Source organism: Panulirus ornatus, chromosome 7 (assembly GCF_036320965.1).
Source record: "Panulirus ornatus isolate Po-2019 chromosome 7, ASM3632096v1, whole genome shotgun sequence".
NCBI classification, from domain to species: Eukaryota; Metazoa; Arthropoda; class Malacostraca; order Decapoda; family Palinuridae; genus Panulirus; species Panulirus ornatus.
In genome coordinates, this window is record NC_092230.1 from 28,148,432 (window position 1) to 28,168,277 (window position 19,846).

Genomic DNA, 19,846 nt, shown 5'->3' on the forward strand with positions numbered 1-19,846 from the left:
GTCCTCAAACATTTCATATCCAACACATCCACCCTCCTCTGTACAGCCCTATCTATTTATATTACACTTTGTGGCAGTCTCCTGCGTTAGCAAGGTAACACAAGGAAACACACGAAAGAATGGCCCAACCCACCCACATACACATGCATGTACATACACGTCCACACACACACATATACATACCTATACATTTCAACGTATACACATATATATACAGACATATACATACATACACATGTACATAATGAATACTTGCTGCCTTCATTCATTCCCATCACCACCCTGCCACACATGAAATGACAACCCCCTCCCCCCTATGCATGCGAGGTAGCGCTAGGAAAAGACAACAAAGGCCACATTCATTCACACTCAGTCTCTAGCTGTCATGTATAATGCACCGAAACCACAACTCCCTTTCCACATCCAAGCCCTATCTATACTCTGTTAAATAATACTTCACATTTAATTTTAGTTTTCTTTATTCCTTTTGACAAATGGGACACAAATGCAAATTAATTAAAAAGAAGGGAAACAGTGGAAGGAGGCCAGGTAATTACTTTTATTTGGAAGGAATCTACTTGCGAAAAGAACTTTGGGTAGGAGGGTAAGTGTATCACTCTGTAATTAAAACACTACAAGAGATTTGTACAATGGGAAAATTATAGTTATCAATAATCAAAACTGCCTTCATGTACATGAATATGTAAAAAAATATCTTAATGTACTAAATTGACCATAATTAGAATATGGATCACATTTAGCTTAACCAGCTTTGGAACAGATTTGCTAAAGGTGATCCAAAAAAGCCATGTAACAGGATGAGAATATCAGCTCAGTGTGCAAAGGGAGATGTGATTACAGCTTACAATCTTATTAATCACTTTGATAATGTCAAAGACAATTTCTTTGAAACAGATACAGATCTACTAAAGGACAAAAACAAGAAACTTTATAGAACAAGTCAAAAAAGAAGAGGTACTTTACTTCACCAATGTGGTTGTTATCAAGAACAAGGGAAATCATGGATGCTGAGAACATTTTTCATAAACATTAGGAACACACTAGCACAACTTAGAGTCTGTGTAGCACACTGGGTTACAATCAACCTTCAATTTCTTCTGAAATCATCACAGGTTACTTGTATACCTTTGTGACAAAGGTCATGGGGGTTGAGTCTTGGCTGTGGAAATGTTATTTAAGAGGAGCACTTAGTATGACTAGATGGAATGAAGAAAGTAAGGTGGGGGTGTATGGAGAGACATGGTATGGCTGGGAATGCTGAGGGACTGAATTGTGAGTGGGTGAAATGTAATACTTTGAGGTGGTTTGGGCATGTGGGAAGAATTCTAGATGGGAAGTTTACAAGAGTTTGATAGTATGGGGAAATACAGTGGAAGAGTACTGGAGGGAGAGACATAGTGGGAGAATGCATAGAATGGTGTATGCAAGGGAGGTATGCATGGACAGGGGTAAGTGGACTCTCTGCCATGGCAATTCCCTTGATGGGAGATCCTTGAGGGAATGGGCATTAAAGATAAAGACAGACAGATATTACCTGCATATCTTATTGCTCACATTTCCACTGTACAGTTTGAGTTAACTCTTGAGAACTCTCTTAAGGACACTTCCAAAACATAACTTAATCCAAACACCACTCGCTTGCAAGATTTGACGTGCATCAAGTGTATGTAGGAACAGAGAATATGGTGTGCTAAGTACATCTTATGCATGAAAATGAAAAGTGAATTATGCATGAAAATGAAAAGTGTATTTTCTTGCTGAGAAAGATACGACTGTATGTCTTCCCTTATTCTAAGACAACAGTGCATCACCTAAACAAAAGACAAATCATTTATGACAATTTACCAATACAGCCACAGTAACCATTCTATAATTTTGGAAATATCTTCTTAGCCATTATTAAATTATGTTTAAAATTTTCTGTGCACAAATGTAATACCAAAGTGAATGACAAAAGTTGTTACAATTACTTCATATTTTAACTTAATTTTTTTAATATTTGTGATTACAATGAATTAAAAAAGAAGATGGTGCACTTCAAGGTTTATTTTAGTCCAGATTTACGATAACAATGACCAGTTTGATTATTGGAATAAAAAACTCTAATACCAAACATTTGTAGAACCACCTTTTGATGATTCTCAAATACTGCTCAGTATGTAACTCAAAATGTATATTGCACAAATTTTTTTTACTTAAATTGCTCACTTCATATTCATCCTGCAATTATGTAGTTGCTACAATGATGAAATAAAAAGAATTAAAATATCTATACATCATGTTCATATATATATACACACACACACACACACAGGTAAATTTACTTAAACAAAAAAGTCAGGAAACTAACATTACAGTAATTCTTGAATTTGTTCACTTTTGTCATGTTTAATCTAGTGCAACTCAACCATATTCTGTAAGCTTCAGGTTTTGAAGCTTTCGTCATTCGTATACTACAGCTTCAGTAAATACTTTATGTAATTGTACATAAACTGTATTTCCCATCAATTTCCATATATGGCAATTCCAACTTATGGATTTCAGAGTACTCTTTCAATATCATACATACACAGCAAAAGTCAAATTTTTTTAAGAAAAATTATTTTGATTAGCTTTTTATCACTGGTACTGACAGGCTAAATTAATATGAATTGCCATATTAATCTTTAAAATTAATCATAATTTTAACAATTACTGCTATACATTATCCCTTGGGACTGGGAGAAAGACTACAACCCATGAACCTCCTGTGTCATAAAAGTTGACTTAAGAGGGGCAGGAGTGAGGGGGCTGGAAGTCCTTACTTCCTGTAATAAAACTTCCCAATTGGAAGAACGGAGGAAGGAGCAAAGAGAGGATTTTTCCTCATTGGCTCAGTCTTCTGTTCTTGACACTAACATCTAACAGATAGTGGTGGGGGTCGTTATCATTTATACATGAACAGGGTTTGGGTCATTGTCATCATTAATAATTGAAGATATGGATCGTTGTTATCATCTATAAATAAAGGGGTTTGGGTTAATGTACTTATGCACAAGTGAATGAGGAAAAAATTACTTGTGCGCCATGGTGCAACAGTATAAATATGGAAAATTTTATGTATAGTACTACTTTATGTGATAACTGTACAATATTTACATTGCTCCAGAATACTATGAAGTAAAACATATTAACGACACACCACAATCAATCCAAAAACATTAAATATCTATATATTATATTCATATATACACACACACACATATATATATATATATATATATATATATAAACAAAAGAAAGGAAACTGTAGTTACTACAGACATTTACAGTAACTGATGAATATTTCATTTTATTTCTAGTCATTTGCAACAACTATATTTGTAAACCAGTCAGGCTTTAAGAGGTTTCATCAGCTGTAATATACAAGTTTGGTATATGCTTTATCTTTACTCCAGTTTGGATGTGTTGCACAATAATTTTGGATATGTTGCATAATTATTTTGTGAAAAAAAATTTCGTTTGTATCTACATTTTCTCAGTTTTCAAACTAGCTCATCTTATGTAGATTTACCTTTAAATAATATATATTGTAAACATATAGATCAATATAGAATCTGGTCCTTTATTATCTACTGGACTTAGACTTCTTTTCCATCTTCTGGAAGAGATCCCTGAAAAATATAAAAAATCTTAATTAGGTCTTCATAAGTTTTCAGCACATGGTAAGAATGAATATAAATAGTAAGCACATGAAGTAAGACTTGTTAAAAGTGATTTTTGTTAATAGCGACTTATCAAATTGTATGACTATACTATCAAGCTCATGTTAACCTTTACTAATAATGATCTTAGACTAGGAATGTGCAAGAAAAACTAAGATAAAGGATTTTTTATTAAATGACATAGAATGGGTAAAATAAATGTAATAACCTACTCATGGTCATGTTGGATGAAAAATAAAAACAGAGAAAATTACAATAGGGATTAATCAGAGCTCCTCAGGTGCTTGCAGACCTGACTTTTAAAGAAAAAGAAGGTTACAGAATGAAGGGAAGACAAAAGGAAGAAAATTTCATAACTTATGTCTTAGGAAAGGAGGTACAGCATCATGATATTCATTCCTCCTGTAGCCTCTCTCTACACAGGTTTTTGTAGCCTGTCTCTACACAGGTTATGGAAAGAAAGACAAAAGGAAGAAAATACCATAACTTATTTGTCGTAGGAAAGGAGGAACAGCATCACAACAGTCAATCCCTTTGTAGCCTGTTTTCACACAGATACCATGGAAAGCAGAAGCCAATCACATGCCATTACTGCAAGCTTTAGTGGATGAGACAGTAAGAAAAATCATGAAAAACAATGGCTGAAATAATACATGCAGAAGAGAGAGGTAAGCACCATCAGGACAGGCACAAAGGAAAGTTTGAAGTAAGATATTAACTGGAGTTAAAGAGGGTGTGTGGACCAGAGTTTTACTCAGAATACTGTGTGTATTTGTGTAAGAAATAATTGGAAAATACTGACTTTTACATGGAATTTATGGATCTGAGGAAAGCACAAGATGGGGGTAACAGATACCTTATGAGAGGGGCTATTGAGTATACGGGGTAAATGGCAAGTGAGGCACTAAAGACTAAAAGCGACAATGGACTTCCACCAGTTATGAAGACTTTCTGTAGCCATCCCCTTAAGGGAGTCCCTGAAGGGAACAGGCATCAGAAATATAGATGGATAGATTGATAGAATGGAAAGTTATACCAAGCTGTGGAGAGTTTTAACTTGGAGTAAGGTATATGTGCCGGGAGGAAGGGATGAGGCTGTGTGGTGCCTGATAAAAAAGATCAGTGTTAAGGATGTGTGATGTCATAATGGTCTTTAAAGCTGTTTCTGGATGGGGTGGTGAGGGAGGTAAATGCAAAAGTCTTTGGGCAAAGGGTGGGTCTGAAAGGATAAAGATAGGTATGTGAAATGTCTGGTATAAACCATGGACATGTTTGTGGGGCCTGGATGTGGATAAGAAGCTGTGATTTCAGTGCATTACATAAGACAGCTAGAGACAGAGTGTGAATGTTTGTGACCTTTTCTCATCCGTTTCTTTGCACTATCTTGCTGATGCAGGGGATGGCGATGCTGTTTCCTGTGGGGAAGGGTGGCACTGGGAATGGATGAAGGTAAGTATGATTATGTAGACGTGTATGTATATATGTATAAATGAGTGGATGGGTCTTTCTTCAACTGTTTCCTGGCGCTACCTCGCTGACACTGGAAAGAGCAATCGAGTTTAATGAAAATGAATTACTGTTTGAAAGTAAATTAGTCCTGAGAGTATTACCTGGATGTTCATCTTGGGCTATAAATAAGAGGATGGATGTGCTGGAAATGATATGACAGGTCGATACATGATATGGAGTGAGTTGATTGTGTAGGAAACAATGTGTGTCGTAAAGGTGTGGCAGTCTAACTGGATAGGCTGGCCAGGATATGCAGTGAACTGGTACGTGCATACGAAAAGAATTAACGAGGAGAGAATAACAGAGATACACATTTAAGAAGTGGAGGGAGGAAACCAAAGAGATCCAAGGAGATGTAGAATGGCATGAGAGGATTTGGGATATTGTGCAACTGAACGGAATGAATTGGAGAGATTTGGCTATGCTGTTATTAGGCTGAGCCAGAGCATTTGAGTCAATCATGGGAAACCTTGAAGTAGTCTGTGAAGTTTGGCTGTGAATGATAATCTCTGGTTTTGGGACATTATACATGACAGCTAAGAATTGGATGTAAGTAAATAAGGCCAAAGTTCATTTCTTCCTAATGCTGTCTCACTACAGCAGGATAGGCAATTATGCACTCAACATTAAAGAACCTCATTAGAAGTGAGCAGAGTGACAGCAAACAAGTTCATGTGTAGTCACACAAGATTTAGAATGACTGTAATTGCCTTTTGCTAGTTAAATAACTTGTTTATACATGAACTACTCAAAAAACTTAAAATTAACCATAATAAACTAGCAGCACACGAACAACTGTAATCATGGTAATCAATTACGTGAAGATGGCATGCAAAAAAAGTTAAGTTTATTCATTTACACCAGAAACATTTTTATGATAAGCTTGCACATTTGGAAATATAAAACACACCCACCTAGGGCATTACATAAAGCACCCTAACAAAAAATATGAAATGTGAACTACTTATCAATGATGAAATACATCAAAGACATTAGATATATTTGTAGTTTCAAATGTGATGGAAATTTTAAAGGTTAGATAAAATAGAGGAAGAGTGTACAGCAAAGGAATTAAGGCTAGTGGTCTATATACCAATATAGGACTGGCTAGTGGTCTATATGCCAAAGTTTTAAAATACTGAAAAAAAAAGAATTTACAAGCATTATCCCTTTTTACATTTAAAAATAAAACTAAAAAAGAATTTACAAGCATTATCCCTTTTTACGTTTAAAAATAAAACTGAACAGATTTACACCAGCTCTCTGAAAACCATAAATTTTAGACTTCTTACTTATGCATATAGAAAAAGATGTAACCATTCTTTTGCCGCCCTTCAGCAAAGACAACAGACTCAGGAATTTGTGCAATACATTCATCATCATAATGAAACCAGCTATCTTCTTCACAATTATAAATATCAGCAACGTAGTGACCTGCAAAATAAAGAAGGCTTGTATTTCCAAATGTAATTCTTGATCTCATTATAACATGCAAAAAAGTTAACCTTAACCCAATGCCTAGCATAACATTATCATCACATTTGAAACAGAAAGAAACCAGGGGAAAAAAACACAGTTTAAACAGCTGTTAATGACTATACCACATTAAGCACAATCTACTGGATAAACATTCTAAGGTGCATCAAAACTGCTATCTGGCAATAAATGGCATGTTGTTCAGTGACATGTAACAGCAGTGGATGATGCCACATTAATCCTTGTTTGAATTTCCATATCTTCTTCAAAAGGTTTATCATGATTAATAGTTTTTATATCAACTATGAACTCTTACCTTAGCAAATCTCTTTATATATAAGAGTTAATGATATCAAAGAAAATAAGCTATCTGTTTCATTTACTTTTCAAACAAGAACTTGATATTCCAATTTTTTTTTGGACTGGCACATTCTGCCGCATATTGCTGAAGCTGGGAAAAACAAAACTGATGAAAATGAACAAAGCGATGTCTATAATGAGATATTCATTTACATACATAAATGTTACAAGAAAAAAGTAGGTTATGTATGAGATTCATTTCTTCATGTGGAAGATAAAATAATTCCTTCACACACATAAATACCTGAATTAATTTTTCCAATGAAATGAAAAATATCAAAAAATGATTTCTAACCCATGTTTCAAAGGAAATCATTAAATACCTTATGAAAATGAACTGAATGCAGAATCTCATCAGTGAGTATGAAACTGAATTACAACATGGGACTTGGCTTTAAAAATAGAGTCATTCAAGTCAAGAAATTGAGGTGAAATCCTCTCTGGTTTCATCTGGCAGGTTTCCATACAGTTTTGAGACACACCCAAGTGGCTTTTTAGTCTCAAATCCTCTTGCACATAAAAATTTTGTGCAATCCATCTCTCTCTCTCGTTTCAAAAAATTTCTTACAAAAATCATTGGCTTGAGTCAGTTTGGACTAAAACAATCTTTGTCACCTTACTTGCCATGTCACTGGTAGGTAAAGATGCCTAACTCACATATGTATAAAAAAGGGAAGCTCCACCATCCAAAGGTTTCTGAGGCAATAAGTAAAGATAAATGGAAAGAAATAAAAGCCCACTTCCACTTCAACTGAGAGTAAGCCACCTCACACCACATATTGTCCTCAAACATTTCATATCCAACACATCCACCCTCCTCTGTACAACCCTATCTCACATCCATATAATATTGTTGGAACTACTATTCCTTCGAACATACCCATCTTTGCTCTCCGAGATAATGTTTCCTCCTCTACACATTTGTCATTGCTCCTAGAACCTTTGCCCCCTCCCAACCCTGTGACTCACTTCCACTTCATTGGTCCCATTCACTGCTAAGTCCACTCCCAGATGTCTAAATCACTTCACTTCCTCCAATTTCTGTCCATTCAAACTTACATCCCAACTAACTTGTCCCTCAACCCTGCTGAACCTAATAACCTTGCTCTTATTCACAATTACACTCAACTTTCTCCTTTCACATGCTTCTCCAAATTCATCACTAACCTCTGCATTTTCTTACTCAAATCTGCCACCAGTAGTGTATCAGCAGAAGCCAACAAACAACAACTGACTCACTCCTCAGGCCCTCTTATCCCAACAGACTGCTTACTCGCCCCTCTCTCCAAAACTCCTGCATTTACTTCCCCAACAACCCCAACCATAAACAAATTAAACAGCCATGGGGACATCATACACCCCTGCCAGACTGACCTTCACTGGGAACCAATCACTCTCCTCTCTTCCAACTCATACACATGCCTTACATCCTTGATAAAAACTTTTCACAACTTCTGGCAACTTACCTCCCACACCATATACTTTTAAGACTTTCCACAAAGAATCTATCAACCCTATCATGCTCCTTCTCTAGACCCATAAACGCTACAAACAAATCCATCTGTTTTTCTAAGTATTTCTCGCATACATTCTTCAAAGCAAACACCTGATCCACATATCCTTTACCACTTCTGAAACCACACAATTTATGCCTCTGTAGTTTGAACACTCACCTGTATCCCCTTTGCCTTTGTACACTGGCAGGACAGGGCGTGCATATATGAAATATGTACATGTATGTACATATATGTGTGCATGTGAGTGGATGTGTCTATATGTTTCCTGGTGCTACTAACATGGGGAAAAAAATGATAAACAAAATATCTATTCTATTACAAAATTGAGCATATCATGACTCACCAGTATTAGTTGTGAGACCAAAGTGGCTAATTATACTAATGAGGCGGTAAGTATGCTTATAATTCTCCACATTTTCTTCAATCATGCCAGGGTTGTCAAAGGTGCTCTCATCAGTCTGAGGAAGATCAGATGTTTCAATAAGTTATATTAATTTCTTGAAATATATTAAGTAAAAAAAAGACGATACAAATAGACATAATCATAATTAAGTTAGCAAACATTTCAAAGAAACCAACTCTCTGGGCCCATGTCTTAAGACAGTCATACACATGGACAGAAAAACCTCTTCAATATATTAGCTAAAAAAACAAGCTTTCACACTGTCAGACTCAAAATCAATTAACCTGAGGCACTTTCAATATTTCCATAAGCTGTTAAATTTGTTTCTTGGAATGCAAGTAGAATGAAACTATTTCTCACATAACTGCAATCGTTCAAAGTGTAATATTTCATTATTGCATTAAATATTTTTCATGCTGTGATGTTTCACAATTATAATTATCAGAAGCAGGGAATCAGATGTATTTTGAAAAGCTGCTTTACTGATTCTAACCCTTTCTGCAGCAGTGTTTACTTCTTTCATCTGTGGCAGACTTTTCTGAGAAGCTAGAGCTTTTCCAGTGCAATAGAGTAATAGATATATTATTTCAAATCATTCACATGAATTTGAATGAATTTATAACATACAATGCTCCAAGAAAGCCATCCATGTTACAGCAACTGCTCAAAAATGAACAGGTTGCTTTGACTAAATGATTTGGCAGCAACTCAACTGGAACAAGATAACTTGACAATGAGAAAGACATGAAAAGAGACAATAAAAAGAACCTTAAGAACACATACACAAAAAAAAAATTTAAGATGCATATGATATAAATTCAATTATTTCTTGCTTAATAACTAAAATAATATTTAGAATAAGGCAAAAAAATAAAAATAACATTTTCAACACTTACAGAGATAGTAGCTATCACTGTTAAAAGAGGATTTGTACGGAGATGAACGAGTTACTCAGAGTTACTATAATAAATATGAAACCCGTGTTTACAGGTTGGGACATGTTAAAAATTAAGAGTATCAGAGATGGATAACTCACATAATATGGATGGAACTAGCTGGATAGATAAAACTAAGATGTCAGAAAGCTATGTGGTTTGAAGAAGTCATTGGAATGGTGCTTGGATGAGTAGAAAATATTTGGTCATGTAAAACACACTACAAGCAACAAGTTTGAATATATCATTCATATATATATATATATATATATATATATATATATATATATATATATATATATATATTTTTTTTTTTGCTTTGTCGCTGTCTCCCGCGTCTGCGAGGTAGCGCAAGGAAACAGACGAAAGAAATGGCCCAACCCACCCCCATACACATGTATATATATACGTCCACACACACAAATATACATACCTACACAGCTTTCCATGGTTTACCCCAGACGCTTCACATGCCCTGATTCAATCCACTGACAGCACGTCAACCCCGGTATACCACATCGATCCAATTCACTCTATTCCTTGCCCTCCTTTCACCCTCCTGCATGTTCAGGCCCCGATCACACAAAATCTTTTTCACTCCATCTTTCCATCTCCAATTTGGTCTCCCACTTCTCTTCATTCCCTCCACCTCCAACACATATATCCTCTTGGTCAATCTTTCCTCACTCATTCTCTCCATGTGCCCAAACCACTTCAAAACACCCTCTTCTGCTCTCTCAACCATGCTCTTTTTATTTCCACACATCTCTCTTACCCTTACGTTACTTACTCGATCAAACCACCTCACACCACACATTGTCCTCAAACATCTCATTTCCAGCACATCCATCCTCCTGCACACAACTCCCTCCATAGCCCACGCCTTGCAACCATACAACATTGTTGGAACCACTATTCCTTCAAACATAGCCATTTTTGCTTTCCGAGATAATGTTCTCGACTTCCACACATTCTTCAAGGCTCCCAGGATTTTTGCCCCCTCCCCCACCCTATGATCCACTTCTGCTTCCATGGTTCCATCCGCTGCCAGATCCACTCCCAGATATCTAAAACACTTTACTTCCTCCAGTTTTGCTCCAATCAAACTTACCTCCCAATTGACTTGACCCTCAACCCTACTGTACCTAATAACCTTGCTCTTATTCACATTTACTCTTAACATTCTTCTTTCACACACTTTACCAAACTCAGTCACCAGCTTCTGAAGTTTCTCACATGAATCAACCACCAGCACTGTATCATCAGCGAACAACAACTGACTCACTTCCCAAGCTCTCTCATCCCCAACAGACTTCATACTTGCCCCTCTTTCCAAAACTCTTGCATTTACCTCCCTAACAACCCCATCCATAAACAAATTAAACAACCATGGAGACATCACACACCCCTGCCACAAACCTACATTCACTGAGAACCAATCACTTTCCTCTCTTCCTACACATACACATGCCTTACATCCTCGATAAAAACTTTTCACTGCTTCTAACAACTTGCCTCCCACACCATATATTCTTAATACCTTCCACAGAGCATCTCTATCAACTCTATCATATGCCTTCTCCAGATCCATAAATGCTACATACAAATCCATTTGCTTTTCTAAGTATTTCTCACATACATTCTTCAAAGCAAACACCTGATCCACACATCCTCTACCACTTCTGAAACCACACTGCTCTTCCCCAATCTGATGCTCTGTACATGCCTTCACCCTCTCAATCAATACCCTCCCATATAATTTACCAGGAATACTCAACAAACTTATACCTCTGTAATTTGAGCACTCACTCTTATCCCCTTTGCCTCTGTACAATGGCACTATGCACGCATTCCACCAATCCTCAGGCACCTCCCCATGAGTCATACATACATTAAATAACCTTACCAACCAGTCAATAATACAGTCACCCCCTTTTTTAATAAATTCCACTGCAATATCATCCAAACCTGCTGCCTTGCCGGCTTTCATCTCCCACAAAGCTTTTATATTTTATATTTTATTATACTTAGTCACTGTCTCCCACGTTAGCAAGGTAGCGTAAGGAAACAGACGAAAGAATGGCCCGACCCATCCACATACACATGTATATACATAAACGCCCACACACGCACATATAAATACCTATACATTTCAACGTATACATACGTATACACGCACAGACATATACATATTTCCATATGTACACACCCACACTTGCTGCCTTCATCCATTCCCGTCACCACCTAGCCACACATGAAATGGCACCCCCCCTCTCCCCACGTGCGCACGAGGTAACGCTAGGAAACGACAACAAAGGCCACATTCATTCACACTCAGTACCTAGTTGTTATTTGTAATGCACCGAAACCACAGCTCCCTTTCCAAATCCAGGCCCCACAAAACTTTCCATGGTTTACCCCAGACGCTTCACATGCCCTGGTTCAATCCATTGACAGATAGTCGACCCCGGTATGCCACATCGTTCCAATTCATTCTATTTCTTGCATGCCTTTCACCCTCCTGTATGTTCAAGCCCCGATCGCATAAAATCTTTTTCACTCCATCTTTCCACCTGCGACACATATATCCTCTGTCAATCTTTCCTCACTCATTCTCTCCATGTGACCAAACCATTTCAATACACCCTCTTCTGCTCTCTCAACTACACTCTTTTTATTACCACACATCTCTCTTAACCTTTCATTACTTACTCGATCAAATTTTGATATTTCTTATGTTGATAAAAGAAAATGAAAGGCACAACTTTATGCAAGTGTAATTTATAACAAAATTAGGCAAGGGAAGAAAAACAAACTTTTGACTGGCAACCATGATGCTGCCTCATGAGTAAGCCCTTCTGACTATTGATTCTTTGCTTATAAATTTATAAATGACAGGAATTTGATTATTTCTTTCTTCAAATGGACTTCATTGCAAAAATTTAAAAGGAAGAAAACATTTAGTATTTTAGTGGCTACCATGATGTTCCTTCATTTTATGGGCAAGTCCTTCCAGATTCTGCTTGATGTTGATACACAGGAAACAGTGCAAATCATGCTGAGGATTCTGACAGTTCCTTACTTTAGTCCTGATTGTCACAAGAGCTAAAAATTCTTGTTCATAGAGGTATATGGTTGGAAAAGAGAGAAGAGCCCTATCAGCCTCATGAGTCAGAATAAGCTTATTCCTGAGCTGAGCCCAGAATTCAGAGTACGGGACTCAAAATGTTGCTTTGCATCTGATTTTCCTGGAGATCTAAAAGTCTTTCTTAAAAACCAGGGATATCTTCTCCAACTTTACTGACATTCACATCAAACACATTCCTAACCCAGCTATACTGACATAACATACATTTTTTATTTACTTATTTTTCTGAAATACATTGAGAGATCAAAATTCATAACTACTAGAACTACTGCTACTACTCAATAATAATAATCACAATAAAATAAATACACAATGAAAATTATTCTAAAAAACTACATGAGTATAACTCTCTATACTTTCAAAGGGTAAGGGTAAGAGAGATGTGTGGAAATAAAAAGAGCGTGGTTGAGAGAGCAGAAGAGGGTGTTTTGAAATGGTTTGGGCACATGGAGAGAATGAGTGAGGAAAGATTGACCAAGAGGATATATGTGTCGGAGGTGGAGGGAACGAGGAGAAGTGGGAGACCAAACTGGAGGTGGAAAGATGGAGTGAAAAAGATTTTGGGAATGAATAAAGGCAGACAGTGTGAATTGTTTGCATGGGTATATATGTATGTGTCTGTGTGTGTATATATATGTGTACATTGAGATGTATAGGTATGTATATTTGCGTGTGTGGACGTGTATGTATATACATGTGTATGGGGGTGGGTTGGGCCATTTCTTTCGTCTGTTTCCTTGCGCTACCTCGCAAACGCGGGAGACAGCGACAAAGCAAAAAAAAATAAATAAATAACTTTCAAACAGAAATTAGCAGTTGACATGCTGTCAATGGACTGTAACAGGAAAGGTGAAGCATCTGGGGTAAACCATGGAAAAGTCTGTGGGGGCATGATCGTGAATAGGGAGCTGTGTTTGGTGCATTACTTATGACAGCTAGAGAATGGGTGCAACCAGATGTGACCTTTCTTTGTCTGTTCCGGTGCTACCTTGCTAACACAAGAAACAACAATCAAGTATGAAAGAAAGAAATAAAGATATATTACATCTGCATAAGCCACTATGCATGTACAAATAGTTAGGGTATAATCATATAATTAGCACAAGTTTCAACTGAAGTAAGTACCAGCAAAAGCAGATGAGTAGGAGTCTAGTCATGGTTATTTAATTACATGCACTAGACCCTTACCCACCAGCTCTCACTAGCAGACAGGGAAGTTCATGCAATATTTTGAAGGCACTGATGTAGTATTTGAACACTATGACATATTAAAACATGAGTAATTACCTATTTCTAAAGAACAAGAAAGGGTTTTACTTTTTCTTCCATTTCTTCATGTAACTTGTTCCATCAATTCACCTGTCTGTTACCAAGAAAAATGTCATGTTCAACCTACTTCATTTTTTTGCTCAATTTCTTTGTGTGCACTATACCTGCTGCATATTTCTAAAGTAAAGCGGACCAATATTCATTTAGTCAAATCAGTTTAGATTCTTCAACGTTATAACAATATCTTCTTTATATAAGCAATTCAAAGGCTACACTTCTATCCCTATTACACTCAATATCCAAGTTACATATTCTGATGCCCTCCACTGGAACTTCTCTGCAGGTTTACATGTTTATTTAGTTTAAGTCAAATAGCTGCTGTAAATATCTTAATGAAAATATTTTTCTTGTACTTCAAGGTCAATTTTGTAATGACCAACACAATAATATTTTTGTGTACCTATTTGTAATGTACAAAGAGGGAGTTCTACATTTGTGGGGCCCCATCTCTTGAACATTTTCTATCATACAACTTAAATTTCTGTAAGTTATCTGCATTTACTATATCTTTACTCATTTTATTTCATTCATCCGACACTCTTAAAAAAGTATTCCCTCATATTTTCTAAATTTCATGTTATGGCTTCTGACTGTTCTAACCCTACATCTCTCAAAGAACAATTCACTGTCTACTTCACTAATTAAAAGATAGCAACTAAATTTGTGAAGTATATACTGGTTTTGGACTTATGTCGGATGTGAACAGCTTGCTTACTATATCCTTGTCCATGAACTTGAATGCAATTCTAACATTTGCAAACACAGTTGGTACCAGCTGTTCTCCAAAGAAGGAAATCCACTCTCATGTCTTTCTCACACAAAGATGCCCATAGCTTATTTCCTGCAGTGATATTCATATCAGGGTTTTCTTTCACTGTGATCCATCCTCATTACTTCACATTTACTCAGGCTAAATTTCATCAACCATATACCAAAACAGCTTTAAGTCTGTCTAGGTTCCATTGTAACTTGGTGCAATCTTCCATGCTTTTTTACTTCCCTCAAGCCCTCTGAATCATCTATAATCATATTCAGGTAGGAGTCCAAACCTTCAGGCAAGTCACTCCTACAATTTATGAGGATAATGATCACAGAACAGATCCTTGAAGAACTCCACTGGTGACCTCAACCCATTTTGAGAAAGCTCCTCTGATATGTGTATTTTTTCATGATCTGTCCAAAATACTCTTTTCAAAATTTCTCTGTTCTTCATTTCTTATCCAGCCATGGTTATTCCTTGCTCTCTCATACCTTGAAAATGCTAGCTGATGAGAGTACCACCATTATCATTATCATAGGTTTTTGATTTTGATATCTTCCTGGCTTCTGAACTCCAATTCCCAACTTAGTGTTACCAGAGAAACTGTTAAGTTCTTTTCTTTAAGTCTTGTCTCACCTCTTCTATTCTAACTTCAAAAAATTACCAAATAATCAAACATAAGCATTCCATAATTACTTTTCCAAGTGGGGTTTTATATAATAATCTGAATATTCATGCTAGTATATGTGATAATAGGTTCTAGTAAAAATGGTGTAACAGTCCCTCACATCTTTGTGTTTTCACTGACATGCCAGAACAAGAAATTTTCCAGAAGACACTGAACAACCTGTCTCTCCATGATTTCATCACAATGAGAACCTACATTCTCCATGTCTATCTCTCCATAACTGAAATCCCCCACTATCAGTAATTTGCCATCTCCAAGAACTGGGCATTTTACTGCTTCATTTACCATACTGATTGTTCCCTCACTGTTATCATTTTAAGTTTGCTCTGGATCCATTCAATTCTTTGTAGGATTACATGAGAAAGCAGAAGAGGGTGTTTTGAAATGGTTTGGTCACATGGAGAGAATGAGTGAGGAAAGATTGACCAAGAGGATATATGTGTCAGAGGTGGAGGGAACGAGGAGAAGTGGGAGACCAAATTGGAGGTGGAAAGATGGAAAGAAAAAGATTTTGAGTGATCGGGGCCTGAACATGCAGGAGGGTGAAAGGCGTGCAAGGAATAGAGTGAATTGGAACGATGTGGTATACCGGGGTCGACGTGCTGTCAAAGGATTGAACCAGGGCATGTGAAGCGTCTGGGGTAAACCATGGAAAGTTCTGTGGGGCCTGGATGTGGAAAGGGAGCTGTGGTTTCGGTGCATTATTACATGACAGCTAGAGACTGAGTGTGAACGAATGGGGCCTTAGCTAGAGACTGAGTGTGAACGAATGGGGCCTTTGTTGTCTTTTCCTAGCGCTACCTTGCACACATGAGGGGGGAGGGGGTTGTTATTCCATGTGTGGCGAGGTGGCGATGGGAATAAATAAAGGCAGACAGCATAAATTATGTACGTGTATATATGTATGTCTGTGTGTGTATATATATGTGTACATTGAGATGTATAGGTATGTATATTTGCGTGTGTGGACGTGTATGTATATACATGTGTACGTGGGTGGGTTGGGCCATTCTTTCGTCTGTTTCCTTGCGCTACCTCCCTAACGCGGAAGGCAGCAATAAAGCAAAATAAATAAATATAAATAACAATACTATGCATTCTTCCCTACAATTACTCTTTCCAATTACTCCTGCCCTCTCTGCAGTGCCAGCTGGGCTGCTCCGTCCTCTTGTCTCATTTAGCATATCTAGTTTTTGTCTTCTAACAGTATTCTTTACCCTTCCTTCTCTCTCACTTTGATTAATCACATTTCATGGTTATCCCACTGAATTCACTTTGCTTTTAAATTTCTTAACATTCCAAAGTACCTCCTGGCTAGTTCACTCCAAGTCAAACACAGCCATAAATGGTCACCCCTTAATGTCTTGATTAAAACCATCAATTATTCTCCTTTCTTTTACCCTGAAATTGCCTTCAAAAATATTTTAATTAGTATTTCCTACTTCTTTACCCTTTCTTCATTATCTGGTGTTAGAATTCCAAAGTAAAATATAATCAGTGATTTACATCTATCGACATCCCACAAAACTAATTATCCTAATTTGGGTACCACTCACTTTTCACCTAGATTTTTCAATGTGGATATGCCAACCTCTGTGTATATATGTATATGTCTGTGTATGTATATATATGTATACGTTGAAATGTAGAGGTACGTATATGTGCGAGTGTGGACGTGTATGTATACACATGTGTATTTGGGTGGGTTGGGCCATGCTTTCATCTGTTTCCTTGCGTTACCTCGCTAACACGGGAGACAGCAACAAAGTATAATAAATAAAATGTATATATATTTATATGTTGAAATGTATGGGTATGTATATGTGCGTGTGTGGACTTGAATGTACATACATGTGTATGTGGGTGGGTTGGACCATTCTTTCGTCTGTTTCCATGCGCTACCTCGCTAACGCGGGAGACAGCGATAAAGTATAATAATAAACATAATCTTTGTTTGTTGATTGCAGTGATACAAACAGATACATAGGATATTAAGCAATTAAAGGAAAAATATACACAATTATAAAGGAGCAGTGAAAAATGTTTATGGGCAGCTTGATGGAAAAATTAGGAAAGTACAGAGCATACAGGACCAGTGCTTACTGGCTATAAGAAAGATTTTAGAAATAGTCAGAGACTAACGTTGGCTAATCAACACGATGTAGCTTTTGATGCTACCTTCCAAAAATGAGATATGGCAGAAAAAACTTTATGATCCTGGGTCAATTTTCCAATTTACTCATCTTCATGCTAAGTGTCCATTGATCTTTTGCAGAAATTGCTCATTTTCTAAACCCTCCTGCCTACCAGTCAATAGATTTTGTTCTCCTCTAACTGAGCAGCTGCTGATATTGTGCCTTCTGCTCCATCATGCCTATTATTGTCAGTAGATTTTTTTATATTCTTTAGTCCTTTCCTCTAACTGAACAGATCCCCATATTGCTCCCTCTGCTCCTTCATGCTCACAATCATCAATAAATTCTTGTTTTAGTCCTTTACTCTAACTGAACAAATGTTGATATTGCTCTGTCTGCACCTCCCTGCTCACTAATGTCTGTAGATTCTGTAAGTTCTTTAGTCCTTTCCTCTAATTGAATAGATGCTGATACTGCTCCTCTGCACCTCCCTGCCACTAAAGTCAAAAGACTCTGCACACCTTTTAGTCCATTCTGCTAATGAACAGGCTCTAATACAGCTAGAAAAGACCCATCAACCATTATTTGCTTTTCAATGACTTCACCTTCTTTTCTTTGATTTTGTATATAGTCAGATCCCGGAGTCCCTATCTAATCTAATGATACCCTTCATAATATCAAAATGATTCCTCAGTTTCTTTAATTCTTGCTCCAATCATGTTATCTTCTGTCTTGCTTCAAAACTATTTCCCATAGTATCTTCATAGATCTGTTCTCTTGTGGTTCTTCTTTCATTTCCTCATCTCTTTTCTGATGATTTAGTTATACCTAACTGGTCTTTGTTCATTCCTTTACCAGAGGCCATACAAGTACTCATGTGTGTATGTTATTACTATTTGTACATTACAGGGGGAAAATATCACACTCAAGTTGCCACACCTCCTAACCTTGTTTATGTCATACATATTTTATTTCTATATGTGCATGAACACATGCACACATCACACCCTAAGCCAAGTAACCAATTATCAACCAGCCCTAGTGGGAAGATGAGAAGCGAGGATTAGCAGTGGGATGAATGTTGCACCAGGGATTCAAACCCAAGTGAACCTGATCCCAGGTGAACCCGTGCTGACTTACAATCAGCAATGCTAACCACAACACCGAGGCTTGTGTGTGTGTTTTTGGACTTTCTGCACACAAACATACGTGCAGGTGTGCCTCTGAAACCATGCCTGCACACATAGGTATGTATGTGCAGCTCTTACTTATATCTTAATCTTGGGAAAGGAATCTGACCAACTTGGGTGCAATGTAAAAAGCAAAATTACAAGTCTATTGTACTTACTTGGGATTTAGCACCATTTCCCTGATTCTCCTGTGTGTAGCTCATGCCTGACTCTTGAAGTGACAAGCGAATAGCCTGCTGGATATCATCTTCCTCTCGAGCACCACCAACATCATCCATACTGCGACGCATAACCTCCTAAAAGCATGTGAAACCTAAATCAGTTTTTTTAGTATATTTAATAACAGGTCCTCTGTAAAAACTGAATATCTATATTACTCCTGTTTTTTCAACAATATGTCTACCACAATTATGCATATTTGTGTAACCTGTATCTTCTCAAAAAATCCAAATAACAATTCGTTACATTCCTGAATGATGGCACTGGACTGAGAGGATAACTTTTGTTAGCAACCTGTATGTGAAAGGAATGGTTACAAATAGTCACTAAAGAGAAACTAAGCCTAAAGGGCTGTGAATATTGAATATGCCTCAGCGCATTACTTCTAGTTAAGCGAATTGGTAAAAATTGGAAAGTATATATGTGAGTTTCACAGTAAAAGCAAAAGAAAA

General features: G+C 37.0%; 1 protein-coding gene across 6 annotated transcripts in view; it reads right to left on the minus strand.

Annotated features, from left to right (window-relative positions):
• Positions 1–461: 461 nt before the first annotated feature.
• The window catches only part of LOC139749470 (ubiquitin carboxyl-terminal hydrolase 37-like), a 68,178-nt gene continuing 48,793 nt past the window's right edge, over positions 462–19,846 (minus strand). For 4 of the 6 annotated variants that reach the window (XM_071663373.1, XM_071663377.1, XM_071663372.1 and 1 more), the window contains 4 exons: positions 19,334–19,471; positions 8,931–9,045; positions 6,527–6,668; positions 2,052–3,674 (listed from right to left, as the gene is read on the minus strand). In XM_071663373.1, the coding sequence (XP_071519474.1) occupies positions 3,629–3,674; positions 6,527–6,668; positions 8,931–9,045; positions 19,334–19,471 (441 nt within the window). In that variant the 3' untranslated portion in view covers positions 2,052–3,628. Of the gene's footprint in view, positions 3,675–6,526; positions 6,669–8,930; positions 9,046–19,333; positions 19,472–19,846 lie in introns of all 6 variants that reach the window. The other 2 variants (XM_071663375.1, XM_071663376.1) reach the window with 1 other exon arrangement.